This window comes from Neodiprion fabricii, chromosome 2 (genome assembly GCF_021155785.1).
Source record: "Neodiprion fabricii isolate iyNeoFabr1 chromosome 2, iyNeoFabr1.1, whole genome shotgun sequence".
NCBI lineage: Eukaryota > Metazoa > Arthropoda > Insecta > Hymenoptera > Diprionidae > Neodiprion > Neodiprion fabricii.
In genome coordinates, this window is record NC_060240.1 from 32,645,523 (window position 1) to 32,673,388 (window position 27,866).

A 27,866-nucleotide genomic window follows, 5' to 3' on the forward strand; every position below is an offset into this window, starting at 1 on the left:
AGCATAAACCAAACAGCAGAGTCGGCCAACAGTCCTAATATTTGCAGTTTCAAATGTAATTTTTCCATCATACAGCGCACAATTTTTCTATACGAAACGTTGTACCGAGGCAGAACCATGGCTACAGCATCACGAGGTAAAAATCCTATAAACGCGACATAGTTTATCAACAAATGTGATAACCGTCGACTAGTCAATGCTTCGGACAAGGTAGTCCTCCGTGAAGGGGTCGATCCGAAAAATCGTGACAAAGAACCCAAGATAAATAGAGATAAAGGTGAAGAACACGGGCCTGCATAGAGACGCAGACACACGCGCACCTAAAGTGTACCTACGTTAAACCTCGACACGACGATAGCGCGGCTTGACTGGGGATTCGGGTGGCTGCGGAACAACTCGAAGAAAGACAATGTCGACCGCATGATAAGGGGGAAGGGGGATCAGAAGCGGAGAGCTTAAGCCCCTCAGGAAGATGCCCATTCTGTGCGGTGGAAAATCCGGTCGGGGGATGGGGGTAGAAGAGGAGGCCTACCTGGTTGCCTAAGAACCGGAAACGGCGGGGATAAACGCCGCGGAAAGAGGAAAGCCTGAAGGCCCCACTTGACTATTCGGTGAAAAGCTCGGGCGGAAAGTTCCCCCACCTCAACTTCCTCTCCTCGTCTTCGTCGTCTGGTGTGCGAACCGGCATTTCGACCGGGCATATTCGAGTCGTCGAGGTTCCCTTGTTCACCGAGTAACGCGGATTAGCATCAGCGGCATTTGAACTTTGACGACGCGGCCAGGTACCCACGTGTCTTCAAAGGCTTAGAGTATACTGTACCCTTGCAGAATCCCGGAAGAGGAAAAGCTCCGGCGGTCGTTAACACGCTGCCGCGCTGCACCGCGGAGCTCCGCATGCTGCATGCGCTCAAATAATACCGGGACAAAGGAGGATGGAGGAACGGAAGCCGAGGGAAGGGAAAACAACCCCCGAGTCGGTAGCGGCTTGCACCTTCCTCGCGGTATCGATTTCTACTTACACCTGTTCGTTAAACTGATTTCCACCGGACTCGGAAAAGGAACGGATGGAAGCCGCTGCTACGGGAGTCCCGGTGACGTCAATTAACACCAACACCGCGGTATTCAAATGTATTTAAATCCAGCTCAACGTTTAGCGAGGTGTAACGGGCATTCCGATCCCTTTCTACCGCGTGCCCTCGACTCTCGCTTAATCACCTTCCGTTCTTTCTTCCCTTAAAATACAAGCTGATATCGCTTGTCTGTGATTTGTATCGCAAAAAGTTGACTACAGGTTAGCGAGAAACGTAACGCCAGAATCCATTCTTCCGTGTCCCCATTTTTTCTTTGTTGCACCGATAGATGAGTTTATCTACCGTTAAAAAACGTATATTTCGATGTGGGGAAATAGACGTTTTGTTGTTATTATCAAATTTTAGTTGAGTCAAATAGTGATCGATGGAACTTTGTTAGTAGTTGACAAATCGTATTTTGCTCAACTAAAGTTTGATAATAATAACGAAACATTTGTTTCACCATATCCATAAATATACGTTTGTTAACGGTAAATAAACTCTTATCTCAATGTGAAAAGTCACATTTTTCTAAAAAAATAAACAAAAAAATAATCGCCGGCGAAAGTTTCATGGAATTTATCGGGGACACCGTGTATCAGTCGTAGCTGGTTAACCCCTGGGCTATAAATGCTAAGGAATGCCCCATATACTTGTAAGCCCGCAAGAAACAGGGATATTCGATCGTGTTTCAAGCTGTATAAAATTATAGCCCACGGTTCACGTTTCGCAAAAATTATTATTATTATACATCGAGATTGTTATCAAAGTTAAGAGTGAAAAATAATATTCTTTGATAGCCTCAGGCTGCTAACCCCTGTATAAAATCCAAAATTCATACGTTACATATATTCCTGCCTACCAGGGATGTGCAAAAACTGCAGAGTATCAATTCGCCGCACGTCGACGAAATTTGTTTCCCGGATAAGCTCGAGCTTTCCGATTTTAGGGTCATTATAAGGGAAGAAAAAGAGAGGGGTAGAGAGAGAGAGAGAGAGAGAGACGAAAGGAAAAAAAAGAACAAACAACTTTGGACTGACCGCGGAAATGAGACCGCGGCGAGAAGATGGATTGTTCGAGGATAGGATAGGATATCAAATTATAAACCTCGTGCTTCACGTCCGTATCTCGGCATGAGATTGTCACGCCCTCTCGGCATACTTTTGCCCCCGAGTAATTTATTAATGCTCAATTAAAACCTTTTTTTTTTTCATGTATTTGGTAAATGTTGTAGAACCGGATACTTGAACACCAACCGAGATACCCGCGTATCGAGAACGTGCGCGAATAAAAAAAAGATAAGGTTTAAAACGTTCAAAAGAGTGAAGAGGGTTTGAAAAGCGTTGATACTGGGGGAAAATGCCGATGACAGGAAGAGGAAACGAGAAGGAAGAGGAAGAAGAAAAAGAAGTTAGTTATTTTATTCGAACGTCGAGAGGAACGTCGCTTCTCGCAATGCACGCATTCAATTTCCCGTTCTTCCCGCAGTTTACACAACCAGCCACGACTCTTAAGGGTGAAAGTCAGAATTCTCAGAACAAATATGAACCACCTCCCCCCTCCTAGGTTATACAAACAATGAAACGCTCACGCACGATATGCCAGGTATCTATATATCGTATTTATCTAGGTGTCTACGTTTTCAAAAAAAGAAAAGAAACAATTGTTTGTTAGATAAAGTTTGCTTTTGTAGAATCCGGAACGATATTTTGAATGTTAAGAAAAATTGCTTGTTGACTCAAACATTTATTGTGAATAACAATTAAACAAGCTTCAGTTCCGCGTTTAAATCACTTTTATTCAAAAATAATATCGCTTCAGTTTTTTATTACTGAATAATTGAAACAGAACTCTCCTGGCTACAATATCAAACTTCTTCCAAAAATATTAGTTTTTGTCTGTTTAATATCACTTGGCATATAACATTCACGTAACACTAAACCCCAGGAAAAAAATCTCTAAAGACATGTGTTAGCAAAATTATTAAATCGGTATTATTTCCCCCAAGACTACAAAAGCAAATTTTAAGGGAGGTGTATACATATTTTTCCATTGTTTAGATGCAGCACAAATAAAAAAATAACTAACTCAACCCAGGCACAAATATTACATTTTTTTTTTTTTTTTTGAGCGGTAACATCTGACGAAGCAGATTAGGTATGTAAAACGAATGTGTGTAACGAGTCAACGAGTCAACGATTCAAAGTTCATTGGTACAGAAGTAGATCCGGGGTGACTTCGATTCAATTAAAAGGGAGCGTAACCTTCGTCCGATTTACAACGAGGAATATATTCAGGTATCAATTTTCCGTCGAGAAACTCCCTAACGATAAGAGGAAGCTTTTAAAAGTCAAGCGATTTTGATCACGAAAGCTGACTTAGCGAGGCATGCCGCAGGATTTCTTGGCTCAATACCTCTAGATCGATGATAACGGTGAGAGATGCGATCGAATCAAGATTTGAATCACGTATCCTCACACCACCCGCGCCTCCATACAGCAGGTATTACCGCCACAGGTATATTTACCCGAATACAATTTTCTCCATATTCTACCCTGCAGGAGTTGCCCGCCTTGAATTCAACCATGTGGAATAAACCGAATTGCTCGAGCGTTTACCTGAGGTATCTATATAAACGATGCCACGGCCATGCCGGGGTATGAATTCGACACGTGATTAATCCGGGCGATATTGAATAAGCGAGCAAAAAATTGAAAAATTTTGTTAAATATATTTCGCACTTCCATTCGTCGGATTTTTTTTTTTTTTTTTTTTCACTTCTTTTAACAATTTTAATTTTTCTCCCAGCATTGTTTGTTGAAAACACAGAGCGGCATTGGCGATGCGACGAGGGTGACGCGCCCCGGGGAGCCAGTATTAATAGGTCTTTGTTTCAAGGAGGTTTTCCTCTCCTCCTCGTCCCGGCTGTCTCCATTATTTGAATATGGAGCAGATATCGGTTGTCGATATTCCAACGTCACACCAAATATTATTTTCCAAGGAATTTTTCAAACTTTCCGCGAACGAGATTTTACGCGGGAACTCGTTCCCAACGAATATACGTACGTACGTATCTGCTGTAAATATGTACACGTTATACAGGTAACCACGGACGTACGAATTTTGCGAACCCTTTAACTTCCCCCTCGCCGATTTCGTTCTCTTCCTTGCAATATTGATATTTGTATTCAAATCGGTAGCCTCGAACCGCGAAATCGTTTAATTTGAAGCTCTTCGTTAGGAAGACTTACCGCGGGTACGATTGAACTTCAACGAACGAAAAAATACCTACTCCACAGTCGCAATCAGTCACATTTTAGGGCTAATAAAGCTTCACCTTCAGGCATATCGTCCGTTGTTGGGGGCCGGGGTGGGTAGGAATTTAATTTTCTCGACGAGGTACGCAGGTATACATGCATAAAATAAAATAATAAAACGATCCGTTCGTATATGTATATTCCTTGAGTATACGAGAACGCGTATAATATCGTACCTATATACCGATGTATATTGTACGTATAAACGAGAGTTCCATCTGGCTGCGTACAATACACAACGAGTTGGACAAAGATAGCGGCAGAAAACGGCTGGCTAGAAGAACGGTTAATTGTACAAAGCGAGCGCTGATTAAAATAATATATTTACGCGATATTTTTTCTTTTTTTTGTTTTTCTTTTTTGCAACAACGTCCGAGTAACGCCGCAACCGGGCCAAATTTAGGGGTACGCGTATGACGTATATACCCCAACGAGCTAAAACGTAAAAATACAGTTCATCCATCAACTCACCATTTTCAACGTAGTAACTCGTCTCGTTGTATCGCTCGTCGGTAAAACCAGGCCTCTTGGCTTTCAGCGCTTTAGTTTCTAGCTTTGCCTGGAAAGAAAATAAGAGAATTATTACACTAACGGGATGTACGTTAAATATATTTCGATAGAGAAAACCGATCGACGATCGCAGCACCGAGCCGGAACTAAATCGATTGGCGTAATATATCACGCATCGTTGTTAATCTCGTGTCACAACAGTGCGTATTATACCCAGGCAAGAATACGGAGTATGAGCAATTGCAATTAGACTTAATGGACGCTGCAATGTGCGGTGCAGCTGCTAATTATCCCATTAACAGAGTCAGCTCTGCACGCGCGGCGCAACGCGTTTAATCAAAACGACCGATAAACTGTCGGAGTGAAATATCTCTTCGTTCAAAAATTTCTCTCGATAAATAAATAATAACGCAGGCCTGCATAGCACGAGCGCTGGGATAAATAAATAACGGGAATCCTTTCAGGATATATAATATCTGGCCTATACGCCATGGAATATCTCGGAGAAGAAAATGCCTGTGTATATATGGGGAATTCCACGCGGACCCAACCACTCTCTGATCCTCACCATTATTAATTTTTTTCAATATTGTTTCTGCTGTTTCCCAACTCTTAAACAGTACTTTCAATTTTTTCACATTTTTTTATGCCACTGATTAATCATTTATTTATTTATTGTATTTTCTTTCCCAAAATGAGGAAAAGAGAGGGAAGTTATTCAATTAGAGTTACATAGCTCGTTATTATATTACTAGCGGCACTTAATATCACGGGAGGCAATTTTCCTCCGACATATGGGCGTCGGTCCGCCGGATGGCATCCGCTCTCCAGACTCGTTGATGATCGAGCAAACGTAGACGAGGGGTTTCGCATGGTTTGTGTAACGCATAAAGAGGTTCTATTTTAGTTGGGGTAGACGCCGCTAATCGCAAGATGTTAAGTCGGCGAACGCTGCAGAGAAGAGCAGAGTAAAGCGTCCTACACGTGGTTTACTAGAGTTAATAATCTTAACAACGTTGCTACAACCTTCCCGAGTAACTCCGACTCGAGTTGTAAGTTGCAGGGCGGTAAAAATTAATTACACGAGAAAAGGTTACGGAAGGAAAATAAAACAATTTTCGTACAAGTTGCCAACACCGTAACGAACGGTTTTTTTTTTTTTTTCTTTTTTTTAACCATTCGCAGAAAAGTATCATGGCTCTGAGTGAAGCATGTAACAACGAGATAATATTAAAACGACTCACGTACCGCCGTTGATACGACGACGACGATGTTATTTGTTTCCCTCTAGGGTGACCTATAGGTAGGGCTCTCTAGTGGCTGTACAACAAGTCGGGAATTTCTTTCAATGGACTCTAGCGAGTTTCATTCCGTTTCGTAGAAGAGTAAGAATAACACTGGAATAACATCGGGAAAATTCTCGTTCCAAGTCCTAGGAGGGTCAACTTTGTTCCACAACGGCGGCCTCTAAGCTGACTCTTGTACCTATAGCAACCAATCTACCCAACTTCCCGTCTACTTACCTACCTTTCTACCCACCTACTACTCGGCGCTAATCCCAGGTGTAAATATTACGCCAGAGCTGACGTCGAGGAGAAGCTTCCAGAGCTTTCGGCATATTCGGTCAGTAGAGCGTCTTGACTTTCCGCGACTTGAGAGGAGGCGCAGCGTCAAGGGAGGAAAATCTTTCCATTGCTCTGGAATTCCAGCAGCAAACTCGACTCGAAATTTATACATAACAATGAAACGTTACAGCGAAAGTTGATAACTAGTGAAACGTGATGGGATGGTGAAATTGTTCTCATTGATAGTTGCCGCGAGCCCTTATGCGTCAATTCTTTACGTTCCTCGAGACAAATCGTCGTATTTATGCATGTGTAAGGTAGTTAGCGCAACTCCTCCTGAAGGACGACTCTCGTTGTCTGTTATGGAGTTTAGAGTAGTGTCGGCTTTATCGACCGAGCTGAATGGATTTCGTCACGGCGTCATCCCGGCGGTTTCCGCAAGCCCGCTTCAAACGCCCTGGATTCCAGTGACTATATAAGGATGAGGGGGGAGGGCACATATTCCGAGAAATGCGCATCCGCCGTTTGATTTTACCCGGGAAATTTTTGGGTAGAGGAAGTCCGCGAATGGCGAAGAAACGGCAACGAGAATTGGTTATACCTTCGATTTGTCCGAACCCTCCCGCGTCCAATGCCTACTACCCTAAACGGTGGCTACAGTTCAAGTCAACTTTTCAATAAATGTAACCTTCGCACACACTCAAGTAGGTTTATACATATAAATACGAACTGAAATTTAAATCCTCAAATTCTTTTGTTCCCAAGAACACGGAGCGTGAAATTAGCGTCGATTTGCTCTAAACGAAATTCCGCAGGTCCGTACATCCAGAATATCTCGTAATGAGAATTGGTCGGCGAAAAAAGCGCTCGAACCCAGCGTTGAAAAAAGCGGTAAAACCTAGTTGGCCACTCGCTAAAACCGGCGGGGAGCCATCCGGCCGAAAGGTGGGTCGTTAGTCATCCGGCAAAACGTGGAACGCCTGTTGCTACTGGCACATCAACCGAAGAGGAAAAGCATAGTCGAGAGCTGGGATTCGCAGCAGTTTCGGGGTCGCCACTCGAACGTCGACGGGAGCCAAAAACCGCCTCTCTCAAAGAAGAAGAGGAACAAGAAGAAGAAGAAGATGAAGAAATGGTATGAATTTTTATTTTTACGTAGCTTTTTTTTTTTTTTTTATTTTGTCCACCACATGGAAAGAAGACGAGACGTTGTATATTTAGTTAAGGTCGTGTTCAGGGTGCGACAGCTTGACGGTGGCTAACGACAGCTGTGACGCCCGTCAGAAACGCCCATCAAATATTGACGAGACCGAAAAACCCACGCGTCTTATACGCCTGACTAAAATACGTATCTTACGCCTTTTTCCCTCATCCATGGCACGATCGCGTTTCTAATTTACCCCAATGCGTCGATGAATTTCGACCGTTTGTACCATTTCATCGGATGTGCGATTCTTGTGGGTAATTTACATGATTTTCGTCATGTCGATTAACCTAATTTCTTAGTACGGTTAATAAACTCGCAGTTGTTTCATACCGCTAAAATATTGGGCACATTTTTCATCGTACATATATACTGATAATACATCGTGCGGAATGATGGATAGAGTGGCTCAAGCACTGAATGACTAGAAAATACTTTAATTCACTGGGGAGTATTCAAGAGATTATGAAATAAAATTCTACCTTCCAACGTTCATTTCTCGGGGGACAAAACTTTCTCCAAGAGATTATGAGACGGTTTTATGAAAGAGAAAAAAGGGTGGGCGAAAAAAGGAGAAGAGAAAATAAAAACTAGAAACCTCGCATGCGATTCATTAACGGAATATTAAGGCATTCGCACGACACAAACAACTTTTGCGACATTTTTCATACGATATCATTAAAAAAGCGTGGGTTCGATGAATATTTAATCGAAGTGACAAAAATTGAGAACAAACTCTGATTGTCAACATTTCGTTCCGAGTACGGTGAACGGATTAGGTATAACTATGGATTTACCCGATGCGAGCTTTCGCCCTCGTATAATAATCAATAGAATACACATGCATACATATATTTTTTATTGTAGTTTCAAAACGTGTGCCACCGAAAGGCTATCAAGTTTTTAATTGAAAAATTATCGGGAAGATTTCGCGCAATTCGAAACAAAAAGAAACCGGTTAAGCAAGAATGAAAATTCTTTACGAAATTCTCGAATCTATCGAATTATTCGGATCAGGCTTATAAACAAATCATCGTCAGCTCAATACATACCAAAGAATATTATTTTGCTTCGGCACACGACCGTCCGTTTTTTCTCGCTTCTGTTTACATATGTATACATATAATACATGTATACATGTGCAAAAGAAAAAAAAAAATAAAGAAAAATTTCTAGTAAACAGGTACAAACGTATTATTTAAATATAAAATTACGCCCATTAAAATTTGAGCATTTAATATTGACATTAAGAGATTGCGCATCGCACTTTTCTATTTTCCATAAGAATAACACGGGAAAAATGGTTTTTGCTCTTTATGATTTTTATAACTATCTAACGATGCGTCGTACACAAAATGCGCAGAAATATTTTCGTAGGGAATCGGACGCTCTACAAAGAAGGGTCTGTTATCATTTTATGATAAATCTACTCTTTCAAAAGTTATTTAAGGTCAAAGGTCAACAAAGGACCTTAATGTTAATATTTTTATACCTAAACAAAACTTTTGATCCTGTTTCCGAGAATTTTTTTTGGCATATCCTAATATATGTATATATGTATATGTATTTTGTGCGTGTTTGTGTGTATTAAATATGCACATATTTTGAGAAAGTCTTTCATTTGACCTAAACAAACTTTTCAGGGAACGTGCGACGGTGGAAAATTGCAAATGATTTTTTTTTTTTGCCGAAACAGCATAATACACAAAATGTCGCGGAAGTAGAAAATTCAACGGTTATAACTCAGCTCGCGCGGCAAAGGTATATTAGAGTATTATAAGCAGGAGGATCGAGGGGCGGAGACACGCGTCGCTCTTCGAAACGCGTAAATCAGGGAATGGAATGGGCCGATCGTTCGAGCGGCTTATCGATCGAAAAAAAGAATCCGGTAAGGTCGAGAAGCCGACACAGCGCGTATACGCGTACGATACGTACGATACGTACGATACGTACCTAACCTACATACGTACAGGCGGGAGTAAAAAACAAATACGCTCGACTCTCGGCTTATCTCATAAAATCGAAGACGTTTCTTACGCCGGCGAAGCAATAAGAAGGGCGGAAAATGGTAAGATTGGAAAAAGAGAATCCAACTGCAGACACATAAACATAAATAATCGAGCACTCGCTCACCTTTTTCAGATCCTTATTCGCGTCGGCGTCCTCCGCCTTTCGCTTCTCCGTAAGTTTCGGCGCAGCTGTCGTTATCACGGGCTCTCTCAGGGGCTTCAAGTCAACCTGGAACACGAAAATATCGAGTTTTGTTATAAGGGCGGAAATCAGGGAGGATCGCACGCAAAGGAGGGGGAGAAAATTGTACGGAACCTCAGCTCCGCAGGGCGTGATGGGCGTGAAGGGTGCGAAGGGTTAGGGATGCAGGTTCGCGTGTCTGTCTTTTATACCTGCCGACGCGATGCGATGCGATCCGATGCGCGGGCCAGATTACGGCACGTATTTCTGAGCCCGGCGATGCATCAACACTGGAATCACTCGGGAATCAAGTCTTGGTCACCGCCAGGCGCTAAATCTAGCCTTCGGGTTTATTTCCCCCCACAGGTGGCAAGGGTTGCCCTGACAACCTCCTTATACCCGCAATGCAGTGCTCAACCATCCGATGCACGGTTCAACCTGGTATGCGTGATTATTCGTTTGCTCGAAGCTCGCCTCGAGTATTCGAAATTGGGATGAAATAGGGCACGAGGATCGTACGGGCGGTCACTTTTCGAGTTTGCGGATAATTATGCCCAACTCAAGAATTGGTCGGCGGTTCGTTTGAATTACCGTAGAACGCAACGGCGGCGCACTTCAGCGCACAATACTTTGTTACCGATCCGTTGCAATTACGACATTTTTAGAGGTATAAAATATATGTATATACCGTTAAATTTCGAGAAATCTGTTCTACGATTATTGCGTCCAATGAGGATAGGAGATAAGATTGAAAGGAGAAGAATTCGTGACTGAGTACGTGTTAATCGAGAGACTCGAGACGGTATTATAAAATAATTTAATTCTAGAGAATATCTATCTGTGCCTAGGTACATGTGATATTCGTTTCAATTCTGGGATGACTACAAATTTCTCCATTATCGTGATATAATTAAATAAATGCGTTACGTTGCGTGAGATAATTAAATTGCCTCTGTAATTTAAATCACGGTGAAAGGAGAGAAGAAATATGAAGAATGGATCGAGTTAAGTAGAATTGATGGTTCCCTCGGAAGGCAAGATTAGAAGTTAGAATACGTGAGTGTGGCAAAAATGAGACGAAATAAGGGGGTTAGAAGAACCGGAGATAGCGAAGAGAGAGAGAGAGGTGTATATATAGATAGATAGATAGATAGATAGATAGACAGATAGATAGAGAGAGAGAGAAGGGGAGAGCGAGGGAGATAGCGAGAGAGAAACGAACTGCGCTGGAAAGGCGCGAAGTGATTAGGCACAGCAACTTATTGTTAGTTGGACTAAGAAAGTCCGAGGCTCGAGGTAAGAGTAGTGTAGCAGCTCAGCGGATACATGGATAGCAGGGGTGGAATTTCGGTGGCGGTAGATATAAACCATCTGGCGAACTTTTGGGCTAGATGTGAAATGCAGTGATTCATAGGGAATTAAAGCCCGCGGAGCGAAGAGAGAAAGGCGCGAACGGAGAACGAACGTCGTCAGCTCGGGTGCAAATAATAGCCGAGAAATCATCATAATTCACTGCGTGGAACGAACGAAGGAACGATGGAACGAAGGAACGAACGAACCCTGGAGGAACGGGGGAGGATATCGTGCCGGGAGGCGGCGGCACCAACCTTCCCTCGCTTCCATCCCTTCAACCCATTCAACCCCATCCCCTAAGCCCCGAGCAGTGCGTTGCGTGCCACGGATGCTAAATTGTTATTAATTTGTTAATCGTTATTAAATGTAACACTGGGTACGACGGAAATGGAATTTATGCATCTGCTAATTGCGGACAAAATGCAATTACTAATCACTGAATTGAACATCTTCTATATTTACACCACGTGCGCGCCACACTGTTCGCGGATTTATTAAACAGTTCGTCTACCATTAATTATAACCTCGTAACAAATTTACTCACGATCAGGATCAGAGATTATTACATCCAACTTGCGCAGCAGTTTTTCAGTCACTGCTCAAGTACGGTTATATCTATTTTCTCTGCAATGTTTCTCAAAAACAGAGAAGAAAAAATTCTACGACACGTCTGTCGGATAAGTAAAACCGATCGATTAGACGAAATGTAATTATACTCTTTTAGTTTTAACTTAAGTAATTAGCCCTTCCTCAATAAGAACGAACGTTTAAAATCCAATCAATCTTTCGAGTGTGTCGTACTCAGGAACCGGGTTGTTGGGAAAAATGTTTTCGAGATATAAAGAGTTCGCGAGGCTTGTCGAAGAAGGAGAGGATTACCATTTCAGCGTGGGATGATCTGAATATAAAACTCGATTGTCTGTTGCGCGTCGCAATTTCGGGTGAGAATGAAACCCCTGATTGTGGGGATTATAAGTGTACGTATCGACTCGGCGGTTAGTTTGATTTATTGTCAGAAGGAAGTATTATTGTAGGTGTACGTACCTAAATACAACGCACAATGCGAGATAATCTACGTCGAGTGTCGACGTCGAAGACGGTCCGAGAGTCTAGCTAACGCAATCACGCGACTGCGGGTTAGGGCTATTGTCTGGATTCGTGGATGGTGAAGGAGGAATCGATAGGGCGTGAATGAGGAATGAAAATCGCGTGAAAAAGAAGATAAACATGCGACCCCGAACATTTCATATCCGCCAATTTCCTACTCGTAATCGTCTGAGAACACAACGCCGCTGCGCTTCACGCATATCTGTTCTCTACGTCTATGTTATATACACACGCACGCATGCATATTATACATATATATATATATATATATATATTTGGTTCTTTGCATTACGCCGAGCGCCGATCTATTTTTGCGCAAATTGGTAGGTAGATCGGTTTCATTTCCGACGGACGTGATATTACACGTAATTAAACATGAAAACTAACGACCTGTATAATAACACAACCGTTGCCCGGTTGTAATGAGAATTATAATAACGGCATCGGTTTAACATACGTGCTGACGTTATACATATCGTCGTGCAAAAGTGAAAAGTCAACTTTGTAATACGGGTTCGATTAAAATTCTCGTCAAAAATTGTTTTAATCACGGAAAGTATCGCGGATCGCGTGTCGCAGGTGTATTTATTCGTCAATCAAGCCCGACGCAGGCCAAACACCAAACTTTTCTGTCCACTTTTAATTAATATACTTGCCTGAAATTTCAATTTTTTTTTTTGTTGGTATATATATATAGGTAGGAATATAGGCGTGTAAAATTTCACATGAAACATATGTGTAACCTCAGTCAAATTCACAATCGAACGTGTAGAATAAAGTATGCTGTGTTTCCAAGGTCAGGTATAATAAAATGTCTGTCAAAATTTTGCAGGGCTGCAATAAAAACAGAAAAAAGAAGAAGAAAGGAAGAAAGTGTTACGGTACTTTTTTTTATATACGTACATATATATATATATATATATATATATATATATATATATATATATATATATATATATATATATATATATATATATATATATATATATATATATATATATATATATATATATATATATATATATATATATATATATATAATATCTAGCTGTATGGAAATAATTGGTTGTTCAATTTGGTATTTTCCGCAACTCATTAAGTGCGCCGAAAGGGTGGGAAATCCTTAATTTTGCCCATCGAGGAAAATGGGTGTGATAAAAATTTTATTCATGTAATTACAGCGATCGAGGTCTGGTTGAATTGAGCCCGCGAAACAGTCGGTGAAATATCATTACCAATACAGATACAGAAATCCCACGAGTATAATTTAATATCGGAGGAATAAAATCGTCTTTTTCACTTACAATTAAATACGCTGCACGTTTCCTTAACCGCTAGCCGGCCATTGAGACAAGGTAGTGGAAATCGTTCAAAGTGGTCGTTAGTTCGGGGTTAGAGGTACAAGGGATAATATAATTTTCGGCGTTATCCGGGTATAATATACGTAAAAGTGGCGGTGAGGTAAGGAGGAGAATTCCATAAGGTCGAAAACGTTGGAGCTGTGGGATAGTCGAAGGGGAGAAGATTTTCTTAATTCTTGCACGAAACCCGGTCGTTAAAACTATATAACCATCGGCTTGCGGGACGCAAAGGGGTGAGGGTAGGAGGGCGGGGGCATGGAAAACTATCGCAGCTATGTAAGCTGATAAAGTTCCGACCGTCCTGCAGGGAGGCATAATGGCGGGTAGGGGGCCCGTTTCACTTTTACGAGTAATTTGTTCCCGCGGCCGTCGCTCGCCTAACCGTTACCCGCCGCTTAACAAACTCTCTCGGATGGATCCGCCTCTCTATTGCCCTGGATATTAACTTTGATGGCTAGATGAGGTGGGCTTGCATACGAACGCGTAGATGGTCTCCCTTTTTTCCCAACCCATCCGCCACCGCGTCACCCTGCAGATGCTAACTTTTGCTCGGAAACTTATCGCGGATAAAATGCAGAGCACGACGAAATAAGGAACGTTATCGAAAAGTGCGCAAGTATTGTGTATAATTACCAGAGTAATTACTTGACTCGAAAGATTTTTGTACGAGTCAGAAACGCCCCGCGACATTTTCCACCCTGCGGGGTATAAAACTGCGACCTCATTTGTCACTCACTACAGACTCAACGCCGCGTCGTCGTCGTATTCGATCGAAATTGGGACAAGGTGGTTTTCTTACGGTGAAACGGATGGCCTATAATTCGTACGGTGAGCCGCTGCAGAGGCACGTTTTTTGGTGAAAGACTCCGGAGCTTGGGGGCGGGTGTGACAAATTGACCGCCGCCTGCACGGGGCGTGATCGAATCTACGTGTGAAGTGAATTTCCCGTCAAAGTAGCGCCTCGAATACGCAAGGTGAAGGTTATACCACGGGAATTCGTCAACGGTTAATTCCTTAAAGAAGAAAAAAAAAAAAAAAAATCATGCAGGGACGAACTCGGAATAATTTCTGACACAACGCGGTCAACTTGTAGGTTGAGGAAAAGTTTCCGCGGTCTAAAACCAGTTTGTTACGAGTATACCGGGGGCTCCCCTCATTACCTAATGGGCACGAACGCGCCTCGGCGTAGCGTCATTCGGTCGAGTAAACAATCAAAGAGATTTCGCAGTCGGAATGAAAGAAGAAGAAAAGAAATGCGGGGGGGGGGCGGGGGGCGGGGGTGAAAAACCGCCGACGTGAATTCGCGGTGTTGCAGTCTCGAGATACTCTTCCAGCGGACGACGACGACGCCGCGACGAAACGTCGAAAAAGAAGCCGCGCAGGCACAACGCCTGTAGGTACTAAAAGCGCGGGTCGTTTGCCGTTGGTTTCGGTTGTTACATTGAAACGTTAAAGTATGCAGCGAGGAATACATATACATACATACATACATACATACATATATATATATACATATATGGCACGCTAGGCTTTGCGAACAGTGCGCGGACGGCCGCTCGTGCAGGGAGATAAAAGTAAAAAGTAACAACGTCGAGGGGGAAAGAAAGGTGGGATGGCTCTACGTTAAACCTTGTACGGTTAAACGTCGTCGGGTCCCGCGTTTCAAGTATTTATATAAATTTATAATATATTTATCGCAGTCACGGTAACGGAGTTGATGAATTCTTAAGCCGAGCCGAGCCGGTCGCCTGCTGCCTCTGTGCCGGTGCGCAACGACGAGACGCGACCTTTTTCAACCCCCCTCCCCCTCCCAAGTTGGCTAGAAACGCCGGAAAAATTTCCCACCCCATCCGCGCCATTTCAAAAGGTGTATTTAAACACGGAATGTATTTCAGGGCGAAAGTGCATCTGAATAAAATCTGAATACCGTGCGGTTAACGGTACCTACTTCAATTAATGCCACGTTTAACGAAAATTTTTACCTTCATATTTCGCAACGTTAGGTTATAATGGTGGAGGTATACATTCCGCGAAGACGAGGGCGCGTCCCCTTCGAATCGAATTACATTCGCAATCAGATCTTCCTCCTCCAATTAATACTCAATATACCCATAGCGCAGCTCGTGACGAAAATTAAAACAAAACGAATGCAATATATCTGGCTTAGCCAATTTAATCCCAAATTCAAATTACAGGACAAAAATTATCCTACTTTCCAGTTCTCTGACCCTTTTCCCCCTTTTGTACTATATGATACAGACAAAAACGATTGAACATTACTTGATTAAATTTGAATGAAAAAAAAATTGATTACGTATTCACGTTTTTCTCTCATCGCAATCATTATCTCCTTTTTTTTTTTTTTTGTTTCAATTAAATTGCCGCGAATTTACGTGAGCAAAATCAAGTGCCGCGTTTTCTTTGCGCTCCCCTCGATAATCCTCGCATAACCTCCGCGCACTTGGAAATTGTTGAAAATTCCGGCCGTGGTTACACGCAATGCAGAAAATAAACGAACAGTCTTATCGCCAAGTAGTAAGGGTCGGTCGACGCTCGGACGGCGAGTAAGTGGTAACGGCGCACATGGTCGGCCAATGCGATCCTGCGTAAGTAGTAACGCGGCGGTCGGGTCGGCCGGGAAAGAAGAAATTCGCTGCAGATACGAAGATACGATAAAGCGGGGGGGATTTATTTTAGTCGAGGTGGGGGTTTGACGAGGGCCGCGAGGGCGACATGAAAAACGGTGGAAAATAATACCGTCTTATTTATGCGTTTGTTTATTTATTGCCACCGAAAGCTGTAATATGCACGGGAATAAAAATACTGCACATGAGAATAAGTTTTCGGAGATTCTAGATATTCTCGTCATGCTCGAGTTTTATTTGTTATCCGTAATATTTTTTTCTCTTTATTCCCTTGTAGGTACACATATATATAGTTTTATCTCCAATCCGATGTCCGCAAATACCGAGGACCGGGATTACGGGAACTGCACGCTGGGGGCTCGACGTGGATTGCTCAAAGCTCGTCAAGATCCTACAGGTTTGTCGGATCAAACTTTATGTCTAACAAAATAAGATAAAATACAAACAAATTTTCACATTTATGTTTCGTAGAAAGCAGGTACAGTGGAATAAACGCGGAGTCAAGAAACTACACCGATCTACTTTAAGGATTTAAAGATAACGAGTTACATATCCCAGTATTGAATAATATTTTGAAATTGTAAGTGAATTGATATCAGAATAAATTTGCTTGCGCGTACATATTCTGAAATTAGTTGGTTGAGTCGACGATTTGTAAGAGAGAAAAAAAAATCACGTCGCGTGACTCGAGAGTCGTTTATAGTTTGCGGCAGAGGCGGAGAAGATAAAATAAAAGGGTAAAGATATGAAGGAAGAATCGTGAAAAAACTAATAACTTGTAACGACGGTTATCTACGCGATCGTGTCATCCGTACATTATACACCTCGAGTCATTCGGGAAGCGTGTAAATACGATACCTAATGAGGTAGCCGGTCTGACAGGATGGTTGGAAGTATACCGCGAGTCACGAAGCAGATAGCGGCTACGTCTTGGAGGATCATCGTTTGAGCGGAGCGTCGTAGCTAAGGGAACTTCGAATACGACCCGAGAGCCATTCGACCCTAAGGGTTAATTAACAACGATCGATAATCTGGTCACCGGGCGACCAACTCGTTCAATTTGTCCCCCAACGAATTGGAGCTTATCTCTCACTCGCCCTCTCTCGCTCTCTCTCTCTTCTTCTCCCCCCCCCCCCCCCTTACTCTCCCGGTTCAATTTCATTTCCTCTTTGTTTATCCGTTGGTCAGATATTCGAGCAATTCGTCAGCCGGCCTTGACGAAATACACAAAAGCTCAAAGAAACGCTGATGCGAAAAATCAAGTAAGACAAAACGTTCAGACGTATAAAATAAACGAATCCAGGTCTAATTCATGCACCGTACTTGTAACCAAACCGCTTTACACAAAGTTGTACGATTCTTCATTCCCCTTCCCCTTCCCCGGAGGGAATTTGGTTCCGTGATAATTTTATTATTAATTGATAACCGCGAGTCGATCGTATTCCCGCGGGTTCTTCTCCTTGGTTAACTATTCATTGGTTGTCACGTGAGTTTAATATCCTTCCTGCTGTGCGCGCGGGGCGGGGGGGGGGAGAGGGTGCGGTTTATAAAGAATGTATATCCCTCGCAAGCGTCGGCGGCGGAACGAGCTCGGTTCGGTTTATCCGCTTTGCCTCGGATCTTTAGCCTTGTTAAAGGAGTAAAACTAATCAAAGCCTGAAGTTTGGCGGACATTCTTCACCGGCTTTCGCGAAACTTATTAACTCGGCGCACGGCGCAGCCTCGCCACCACATGCATGGCTCAACGTACCTGTACGTATACCTACCTAAACGGGTACTCTGACTCGGCTCATGAATTTATGTGCCTACATATACCTTACATGCGCACCCTGCAAAGATTGGCTGTGCGGATTACGAGGTGTTTGTGCCTCGCTGCTTTTTCCAAAAGCGCGAAAACCCCCCTCGCCGCCGCTTTATACGCACGTTCGGGGTTTTCTACGCGCACGCACACGCGAGTTGGCCACCTTTCCTTGCAGGCAGCTATCGTTATTCAGGGGATACACCGAGGCATAAAACGGGCCGACCCCCAGGGGCGTCGCAGACTCGGAAAGTCGCGAGGTCCGGAGCCCGATCTGAAAATCCGGTTTTCGAACGCCCTCCGAACGAAAAAGCCCATGAAAAATGCATGCGAGTCGAAGGGAAGAAGCTTCGCTCCACTTGTCTACCTCCGCTGCTTTTATACCTTCGGGTGGTTTTCGGAGAGGTGAAAAATTCGCACGCATTACGCCCAAGTATAGAATATAACGATAAATTACATATTCGTTGGGAAAGGAAACGTATTCGAAAACTTGTCCGACTCGACTGTGAATTTTTTGGAAAAATCGTATTATTTCGCAAGCTTTACAGGAAATAGTCTGAAATTGGATAAACGATGTTCAAGGCGAAACGTGTTAATGTTTTTCCGGAAACTCCGCAACTCGGACAAAGTCATTCGATGTTTCGTTACAATAACCGTCGACCTCGTAAAATATTCAAAGAAACTTAAACCTCAGCTGAGCGAGACAAATTCACCGAAAGGCAATTACGAGGTGCATGCAACTCACCTTAGTTATATCGTCTAGATCTCAGCTTCTATAATATATCCACGTTACGGAATCCACTTCGGCGCTGGGGCATTAATTAAAATTTTTATTGATATAAAACTGGTATGGTTTATACGGCCTCACGCGATCCTCGGCTTTTTAAACTCCCTTAAAACGTCCGACCATCGTGAGAAGGGGATAACGGTGGTAGTTTTTAGCCAGCGGCGATTAGCATTTCAATTACCTTGCGGAGGAGGGAAGGAAAAGAAATGTGAAAAAATAAGAGAAAAGAAGTATATAGACGGGTAAAATAAAAAAGCTTGCCCTTCTTTTTTGCATCACTGGACAGACACGAACCGCGGGTGTTTTCTTTTTTTTTCAGCGTTTCAAATGCGTTTCGGTTGTGCAACGGTGCAAAAACTTGGTTCAGGAAGACTTGCTCAGAGTTTTTGATGCTTTCGAATTTCAAATCCATTCGATCAATTGTTCCGTAACAGCGTGAACGATTTCAAACCGATTGAAATAACGACACGGAAAAGACACTTTTACGAGTCAAGTTATCACACGTAATATAATTTCAAACTAATTTCATCCATGTTTCATTCGAATCGTCGAAAACAGTGACAGTGCAAACAACCTAAGACCACCAAAACCAAGTTCCTCCGCATGCTCGCACAGCGTTTCGCCTGATTTCACCGCCAGAGCAAGACGATAAAAATTTCATGAAAAATTGTGGAAGTTGGAATATCAGAAAGAAAAAGAAAAAAAAAAAAAAATGAACTTTGGACGTTCTTTTCGTTGGTAAGATATTTCGATTAGAGTTGCAAAATTTCCCTCGCCCTCGGAGCTGCGGCGGCCCAAAGGGCTGGGAAAAGTTTGCCGGTATAAATGCGGCACTGGCACCTCGCGTGCCATAGTGTGCTACCTGCATGACATGGGCGGCGGGCTTCAGCCTCCGCACCCCCCGCTAATTTTGATCCCGTTACCCCCGGGCCGTACCAGGAGCGCGGTGGCGCATTAATTAGCGTCGCGACGCTACGCCCCTCCGGCCCACTTTTCGCGGTGAGAGATTTAGAGAATAGAAAGAGGAGCGGCGGAAAGGATGGTGGGGCGCGGCGGGGTGAGGGGAGAAGGGAAGAGGGAAAACCGGAAGGAGAAGCACACCCCATAAACATCCTTAGGAGCGTCCCTCGGGCTCTTTGAAGATCTTTAGGGACGCGCCGATGAAACTGAAAGGATGTGTTACGGCTACACCGTCTCTCCTTTCTATCCCCCTTTTCCCGGTATCTATCCACCCTTTCAGGAGGCAGTGATTCTCAGAACGAACAAACCCCGAACGTGTCGGCTTATCAAGCTGCTATTAAAAGTTGGATTCCATTATTTTCCTCTTTTTTTTTGTTATTCATTTTTTGTCCAACGGATCCGCATTCCTGAATATCAATCGTACGATTGTATGAGAAGAAAAAGAGAGACTCCGAGTCGGTTGAAGCATGCACACTCCGTATTTTCTTTCCTTTTTTTTCACACAACCAAAGCTAAAACTACAAGTTTTCAGTAAAGATAAATTCCAGCCTCGGAGTTAGGTTCGCTAAATTATTCATCGAAATTCGCTGCCTCCTCGCCGTATTGAAGGAGAGAAATAACGATTACAAATGACGGAGAAAGGTTCCAGGACCCAAACAAGAACCGGCTTTGATAAATGATGAACCGGCTAGAGCTGTCAATCTAATCGTGATTTTACTTACTTCTCGTTTTTTCATTCGAGAAAAGGGACGGTAAGTTTTTGGCATTATTTTTCGGTTAAATATTTCCACGACGACGAGTAAAACAACGGCTCGACTAATCGATCAAAAATGTCAATCGTACAAAAAGGCACGTACTAACTTTCATATTATTATACAAGGAATTCTCCCCTGCAGCGTAGAACTCTGTAACAAAAATATAACATGCCGCACTCTCTCTCTGATATTGGATACGATTTCGATATAAACTTAGAAACTGTATTACGAAGAATTGCAGAAATTGTGTGGTTAATATGTATGAAAGAAAAACCGAACGTGTAAAAGAATAACGAATAAAATGATCAAGCGCGTAAAGTACGGTAACAGATAATATATGACACTCCTTAAAATTTGTCATATTGAATACTTGCAACGATGCATCTTTGTACTTGAAATTCATTACGCTGTGAACCCAGCATCAACAAACTACGATTTTGTAAATTCAACTTCTCTTCAGCTTTTCCAATAGTGCAAAATATTAACTCATGTTTCATCGTTTCGATACGTTAACGTCACCGACTTCAACCACGTCAAAATTTCATATCGAAATGAGAATGATCTTCGGAACACGGGACAGAAGGCGCAGCAAATATTCGAAGGAAAGTCCGCGCATCAAGAAGCATTTCGGCGTGCGAAATTGCAGCGCCAAGTTCGACGTCCGCGTTTTCCGAAGTCTGGATGTTTTCGCCGTGGGCGCAGACGGTCACCCTGAGAGGTTCCCGACCTTGGCGGGCTAGACGCACCGCCGCCCACCACTTTCCTCGCGCTCTCTCCTCCGCCACGGCATCCTTGTTTCACAAGCCCAATTTTCCATCCCCGACGCCCACGATCTCGGGGTAAACTTCGCCCCGAAACCCCCGAGAGCAACAGGACCGTGTATCGACCCTCCCTCTCTCCAAGGGTATGGAATGTAGGGTTAGGGAGGTCCCAAAGGAGCGCGATACGAAAGATTGGGTCGCGGAACCGGACGATGCAAAGGCTCGTCGTCGAATCTTCTTCGATTTCCGAAAAGGGTAGAATTAATCAGCTCGAGAGGCCGAGGCGCTGTTGAAAATTTCACGTTTTACATATCGCGCATTTTCCTTTTCCGTCTCGAGTCCTTTTCGCATCATTCTGCGGATGAGTTTTTCTCGAGTATTTGGATAACTGGTACATAATATATTAGATATTCATGATTTTCTATAAACTCGTAGAAACTATTTAATTGAATTCGTTCGTGACGGATCAATCTTTTTTTTTTTTGTTACTAGTCCTGAACGAAAATAAATTTCAGAAGTGGTATCTGGTGTACCAAGAATGCATTTTTATTCTAATCTATGGAAACAATTTTTACCGTTATCAGCAGATAAGATTGAGATCATTTTTTCTTTCTCCAAAGTAATCAATCATTCAATAGGTAACATATGCGAACAGATTATTATTCTCGATTCTTGTACAGAGGTTCAGAAAAAATGTACGATATCAAGTGTGCCGTCAAACTTTGAGATGCTGTCATTTATGGAATGAGCAATCAATCAACCCATGGTCGCAATTTCTTTCGACGAGAAATATTACTGATCCGTATCAAGCACCTACTTTACTTACTTTAATCTTATCGTCCGCGTTTTAATTGTGCCGTTCAATAATTTCACGAGCATTGTTGGTTCCTCTTGATCTCCTCTTCACATCGTACACTACATACCAACGTCCGACGACGTATTGTAAACGTATAAACTAGGAGCGAACAAGTGACTTGACTGCAATTTTTACTTTGGTATACATCGATACCTTTCAAACGCGTAAAGTGGGATTTTCGATGCACGTACGTTATTTTCGCGAATCTCAGGAAAGCATTTCAAAAATTGACTGCGGGCCAAAGCGTATATGAAAAGTGTACCGCACGTCGGACGTACGTACCTTGATGAATAGATAATTTTGAACGTGATTTAGAACACCCGACGCGGATGGATTAGCGCAGGGTAGCCAACGGACAGTGACACGCGCCAAAAACCTCAGTTTCATCACGTACATATTTAAGCTCAGGTTGTTTCAAGACGAGGATCACTTGGGTGACCTGCAGGACCCTGCGGGACCCGATCCTCGCCCCTGGCTAAGCTAAATATTATACATACATATACAGTTTGGAGTTGGGCTTTTGCCTAGATATACGTCCAGCGTGCGGTATAAGTCCGGGGTTAAATAAACAGTAGCCCTGAAACCCCCGCGCGGTTTTATATACCGGGAAATAAACACCGCGCGCTGTATAAAAAATTGAAAAAAATGTCTGGTACCCACCGACTCTTTTTTTTTATATTATAGGTGAAAAAGCAGCGCCGCCTATAAACGGGTGAGTTATAACGGTTAATCCCTATCGGCCGATACTCCGATACACCAGAAATACGGGGTCGAACCACCGATAAACACCTGCTGCAGTTCCGGGCGGAGATGCGTTTATTTATCGCGGTCCAGAAATGATCGAATCGATGTCCCGATTTTCATATTCAACTGGTCGTTTCTCCGGCATAAAATTTTCAAAATTCCGTACACACGTTTCGTTTTATTTCCCCGAAAATTCACCGAGCAAAAGGGACTAAAATTATCCTGGAAAAGTGATTGCCGGAACGCGGCTGAGTTACAAGTACGAACCTAGGACGCGTATCCACGCGACGTGCGATCAAGTGGTTTAATTTTAGAGGAAAATAGGAAAATCTTGCTCGCCCGAGGAGAGAGGATCGTGCACCGTCTGAGAGGTAGATTATACACCTGTCAGTCTGTACGTATAGTCTGGAGAATGTATTCATAGCACGGCTCAAGGGGACAACCGAAGCCGGTTAAAGTCACCGTGGGACCGAGGAGAGTGATGGTGGTTACGGATTTGCGAAATGTCCGAGGGCTACGAAAAATGCAAGTCAGAAGTCGAAGGCATCGAATTATCCTCGTCTCGTGGGTGTTACACGTTGAATTGAAAACTGCTGTTCGATTCGTGACAATTACATTGTCACAAGTAACCTGCGGCAAAAATGCTGAAAAATTGTTATTACAGTACGAAAAAGCTCATCTTTCGCGCGAAATTCAATGATAAACGACTTTATTATACCGATCGGCAATCGCGATCCCGATACCGATATGCGACGCATGCCGTTTTCTCGAATAACCCTGTCGCGGAGAATATTGAATTTTGATAAAAGAAAATTTCGTTCTAAGCGGGGGAGGAAAATGGGAGTAAATAAAAAATATGAAAAAGATCCCTCGCGATCTTCTACGAAAGGGGGAGAGGGGGGGGGGGGGGGGGAAGGAAGAGGTCCCGAGAAATCCGTTGTAAATAAAATTGCGTGGAGGGGCGTCGGGTTAGAGCAGCGGGCGACTATTAAATTGATTAACCGAAAAGCGGAGGTGAGCGAACGCTTACCGCGACAATGTTCAGGATTTATTCCCCGGTTCGGGGGACGGCTATTCATCTCGCTCTACGCGTTAAACGTGCCATCGAACGCCGTGACTTTGGTATCGAGAGGAATCGATGCAGGGACAAAACGATTGGAAATTGCGGGGAACGGCGGTTGCGGATCGGAATGCGAAGGAGCGCACGAGACGTGATTTCCTCGGGTCCCCGACGTCGCCTTATCTCGTCAAGAGGGGGAGGGGGTGGTATTCGATCGCCGGTATGCACGTCGGGTGAAGGAAGACATTGCGCTAAACGCGAGCCTGCAGTTTGTACATATACGAGTAGTTCAGGGACAATCGTGCGAATCGGCTTTGTCCCACATCGACGATCAGACGATATTTTCTATCTCTATTTATCTTCTCTGTGTCTCTCTCTATCTCTCTCTCTCTGCGTCTAATCTCCTAGGAATAACTCCTCGTAACAGTTCTTGTACAAGTCTTCGCTCGAATTAAAACCACTTTATGACCGAGACGAAGTGTGTAGCTGCGAGCCATTTTGTTGGAAAAGAAAAAGTAGAAGAAGAAAAAGAAGAAGTAGAAGAAGCAGAATAAGAAGGAAAGAAAAGAAAAACAAAACCTGAGACGTAGAAGTAATCTCGGGGATCAGTTTGGGATAACTTTGAGAAATGGAGTGAAACAGAGATTCGGTCACGTTGTAATTATTTTCTTCGACGAAACTTATGATTTTTCGGTCAGACTCACGGAGGAGAGTGGAACGCAAAAAAAAAAAAAAAAAATCAATCAATTACGTAGGGCGAATGAAGAATATCCCGCGATACTTTATTTGAGAGTGATTTCGGCTGACCGATGATCCGCAGTTCGTCTTAGAATTAAACGGAATTCGGAAAAATGAAGAGTTACATTTTAACTTTTCTCTCTCTATCAATCTGCCCAACTAAATCCATCTCTTTCTCGATGAAATAATTATAACGTGACAAAATCAGTATTTCACCTCATTCGTCAAAGTGAATTCGTACCCACCGTTTCTCCACTCAAGACAAGGATCTGATAAATAGAACGCCAGTACGAAAGGTGAAGACTTGTGAAAAGGAATATTTTAATGACGTGACGACGCTTAAGCGGAAGGTAAAAATTATACCAATGGTAAGATCTTTAAGCTCTTCCCCCCCTCCCTCTCTAACTCTCTCTCTCTCAGCTTTTCTCTCCTCGTTCGCCGACTAAAAAAAAAAAAAAAAACTCTCAACAATAATTTGGGATTTTTCCAACTGTTTTAATGAGTCGAAAAACTCCCTCGTCGCGGAGTTTAAAAATCTTTTCTCTTTCCTCATTCATAATCGTCCGTCTTCGGAAAGAGAACGAGGACTCGAACCGTCGTTTCGTTAACACCGCCAGGTCAGATATCGTAAACATATAACCCATCGGTTTAACGGATGGAGCAATATCAGAATTAGAAACGAGGTAGGGAGAGAAGGAGAGAGAAAAAGAGAGAGAGAGAACGAGGAGAGCTACAAAGCGAGATACAGGGTGGATGAGGTTGTTTTGGTCAAAGGCCCGGGATGAAATGCAGCGGTGGTTTATAGAGCGGCGCCGCGGCGGCTTGTGCAACAGATGGAATCACCAATAATGGATTTCGCCATTGAGGCAAACGGCGCAGACTGCACGGCTGGTTCGCCAACCCTCCTCCCACGCTTCGAGGGAATTCCCCTGAATCCTGATTGATGATTACACGAGGCTAGTCTGCAGAAGCGTTCCGTCGAGATCGGAACTATACGTATCTACATACGTACGTGGATACGTATGCATATGTATATTATGTACCACAAAGCATAAGTGGCGTTACCGCGAGCGCGGAGAGAGCCTTTCGAAAAGAAAAACCAAGCGCGAGCGGAAAAAGAATATTTTCGTTCGCTGACGCGGGTTCGACTTTCGCACACGTACGTGTATTTCTCTCTCTCTCTCTCTGTTTTTTTTTTTTTCTCCCCATCATTTCTTCACGCAGTCAGCTTCGTTTCAAGCACCCAGTAGACGCGATAGACAGCCACGACCTCCTCCACCTCCTACTACTTTCAGCCTCTACTGCAGTCAAACTGGCGAGAATTGAACTTCAATTATCGGAGATATAATCCAGATAGCAGCGGTACGAAGGGTGGCGACTCGAACGACGCCGACGACGAAGCCGGTGTATTTCCTGCGATCAAGGCCGATAGCAAAGCTATCTTATATCAGTGATCTCAATGTCTGTACGCACCACTTCTCTTTACAGACGTGAAATTATATCGGCGGGATAATATTCGGCTGGCTGGCGGGACTTCTTGTCGTCGCAAGAATGCGGAGAGGGAGGGAGAGATAAAAGGTTTTTAAATTTCGTCTAATTGCGCGAGAATAATGTAGTAAAAGTAAAACGATACGGAGAAAAAGTTTTATACGTATACGCTTTATACTCGTAAAAAAAAAAAATGTAACGCGCGAATAATTCCCACATTTTTGTGACAAAAATGTTTTTTTACATAATATTTACATACGGGGACGAGGTGAATTTAATTTTTCTTTCCTCACGCGTCGGACGGTGAAGTGTGAATAAAAAGAAAAAAAAGATGAAAGTAGACGGACAAATATCGTCGACCGCGTAGCGAAATTTTATTTCATTTTCTTCAATACACGCAGTCAAAAGAATCCCGGCTAACGATAAGTATGTAAATGAAATATAATGTACATGAATATACAATTTGTGTTTTTTTTTCACGCAAAAATATGTGAGAAAAAGTTATTAGCAAGGGTAAGACTTTAGGTTTTCATAATCGTTATAAGTTAAACGTGAAATTTAACCGTCTTACCAGCTATACGAACCTTGACGCACACGCAACGCGCGTTCACTTAACACACTTCTTTTCAATTCGACCCTTTGCATGTGTAAATATAATTTACAACTACAGCTAATTGTAAGAACGTGTATCGCACGCGTTACAGCAACGTGGTCGGGATACAACTGGTTACAGAACCAGTCGGAAGGTGACAGCAGGCGGGAATAACATTATCGACACGATCTGAAGGAACTGAGTTTTCAACAAGTTTAAGAGGACTCAGGGTTGTTTAAAAACGGTTGAATCAACAATTTCGATAAAAATTGGCGCTGTTTCGTCGAAAGAAATGTATTCTCTCGTCTCTGTATATTTATTGATAAAGAGGGTATTTTCGAGCTGTCTCCTTTCCGACAGCTGGTTTACGATAACGTCGATCCGTCAATCAATTTCAGCAAAGTATACAATTACTCCGACTTTCCCACGGGATACAGATGATAAGACGTAATGAAATGAAAAGGCGCAGGCATCGAGTTCCGACGATGAGTAGTCGACTCTTGTAAGCTCCATTCACGAGATATTTCGTCTAATTTTTCACATGTATCGTACCGTTCGTACGGATATTAAATGAATTACGACTACTTGCCGATAAATAACGATAGGAGTATAGTATGGCCATGGGCCAAGGCACAGCGGCATCGCTGGCCGCTGGAGAAGCTCCGGCATGCAGAGCGTATACATTACGCGATATATTTTTATATCCAAAAGTCTAAAAATTCTCTCCTAGCTGTAGCGGCGGTGCGGCTGTGAGGGGCGAGGCAGCCACGTGTCGTCTTAAATTTTAATGTCACGGTCAAAGGTTCGAAGAGTTTAACCCAAAGTGCGAAGGCGGTTTCACGCCTGACCCAGGAGAGGCTGCGTCGCGATCGTCGGAGAGAAGGAAGATCTGGAGGTCGAATTCGGCTAACAGAGCCTCGGCACTCCGCAGATAGTGCAGACGAGGTGTACATACACATACATACACGTATATCTCAGACGTCTCATCTCCTCCCGATCCAGCGC

At 43.2% G+C, this 27,866-nt stretch overlaps 1 protein-coding gene across 5 annotated transcripts in view; it reads right to left on the reverse strand.

Annotated features, from left to right (window-relative positions):
- LOC124176153 (RNA pseudouridylate synthase domain-containing protein 2-like) overlaps positions 1 to 27,866 on the reverse strand; it is an 86,795-nt gene that overhangs the window by 13,145 nt on the left and 45,784 nt on the right. For all 5 annotated transcript variants that reach the window (XM_046557050.1, XM_046557053.1, XM_046557052.1 and 2 more), the window contains 2 exons: positions 9,800 to 9,904; positions 4,859 to 4,946 (listed from right to left, as the gene is read on the reverse strand). In XM_046557050.1, the coding sequence (XP_046413006.1) occupies positions 4,859 to 4,946; positions 9,800 to 9,904 (193 nt within the window). The remainder of the gene's footprint in view (positions 1 to 4,858; positions 4,947 to 9,799; positions 9,905 to 27,866) is intronic.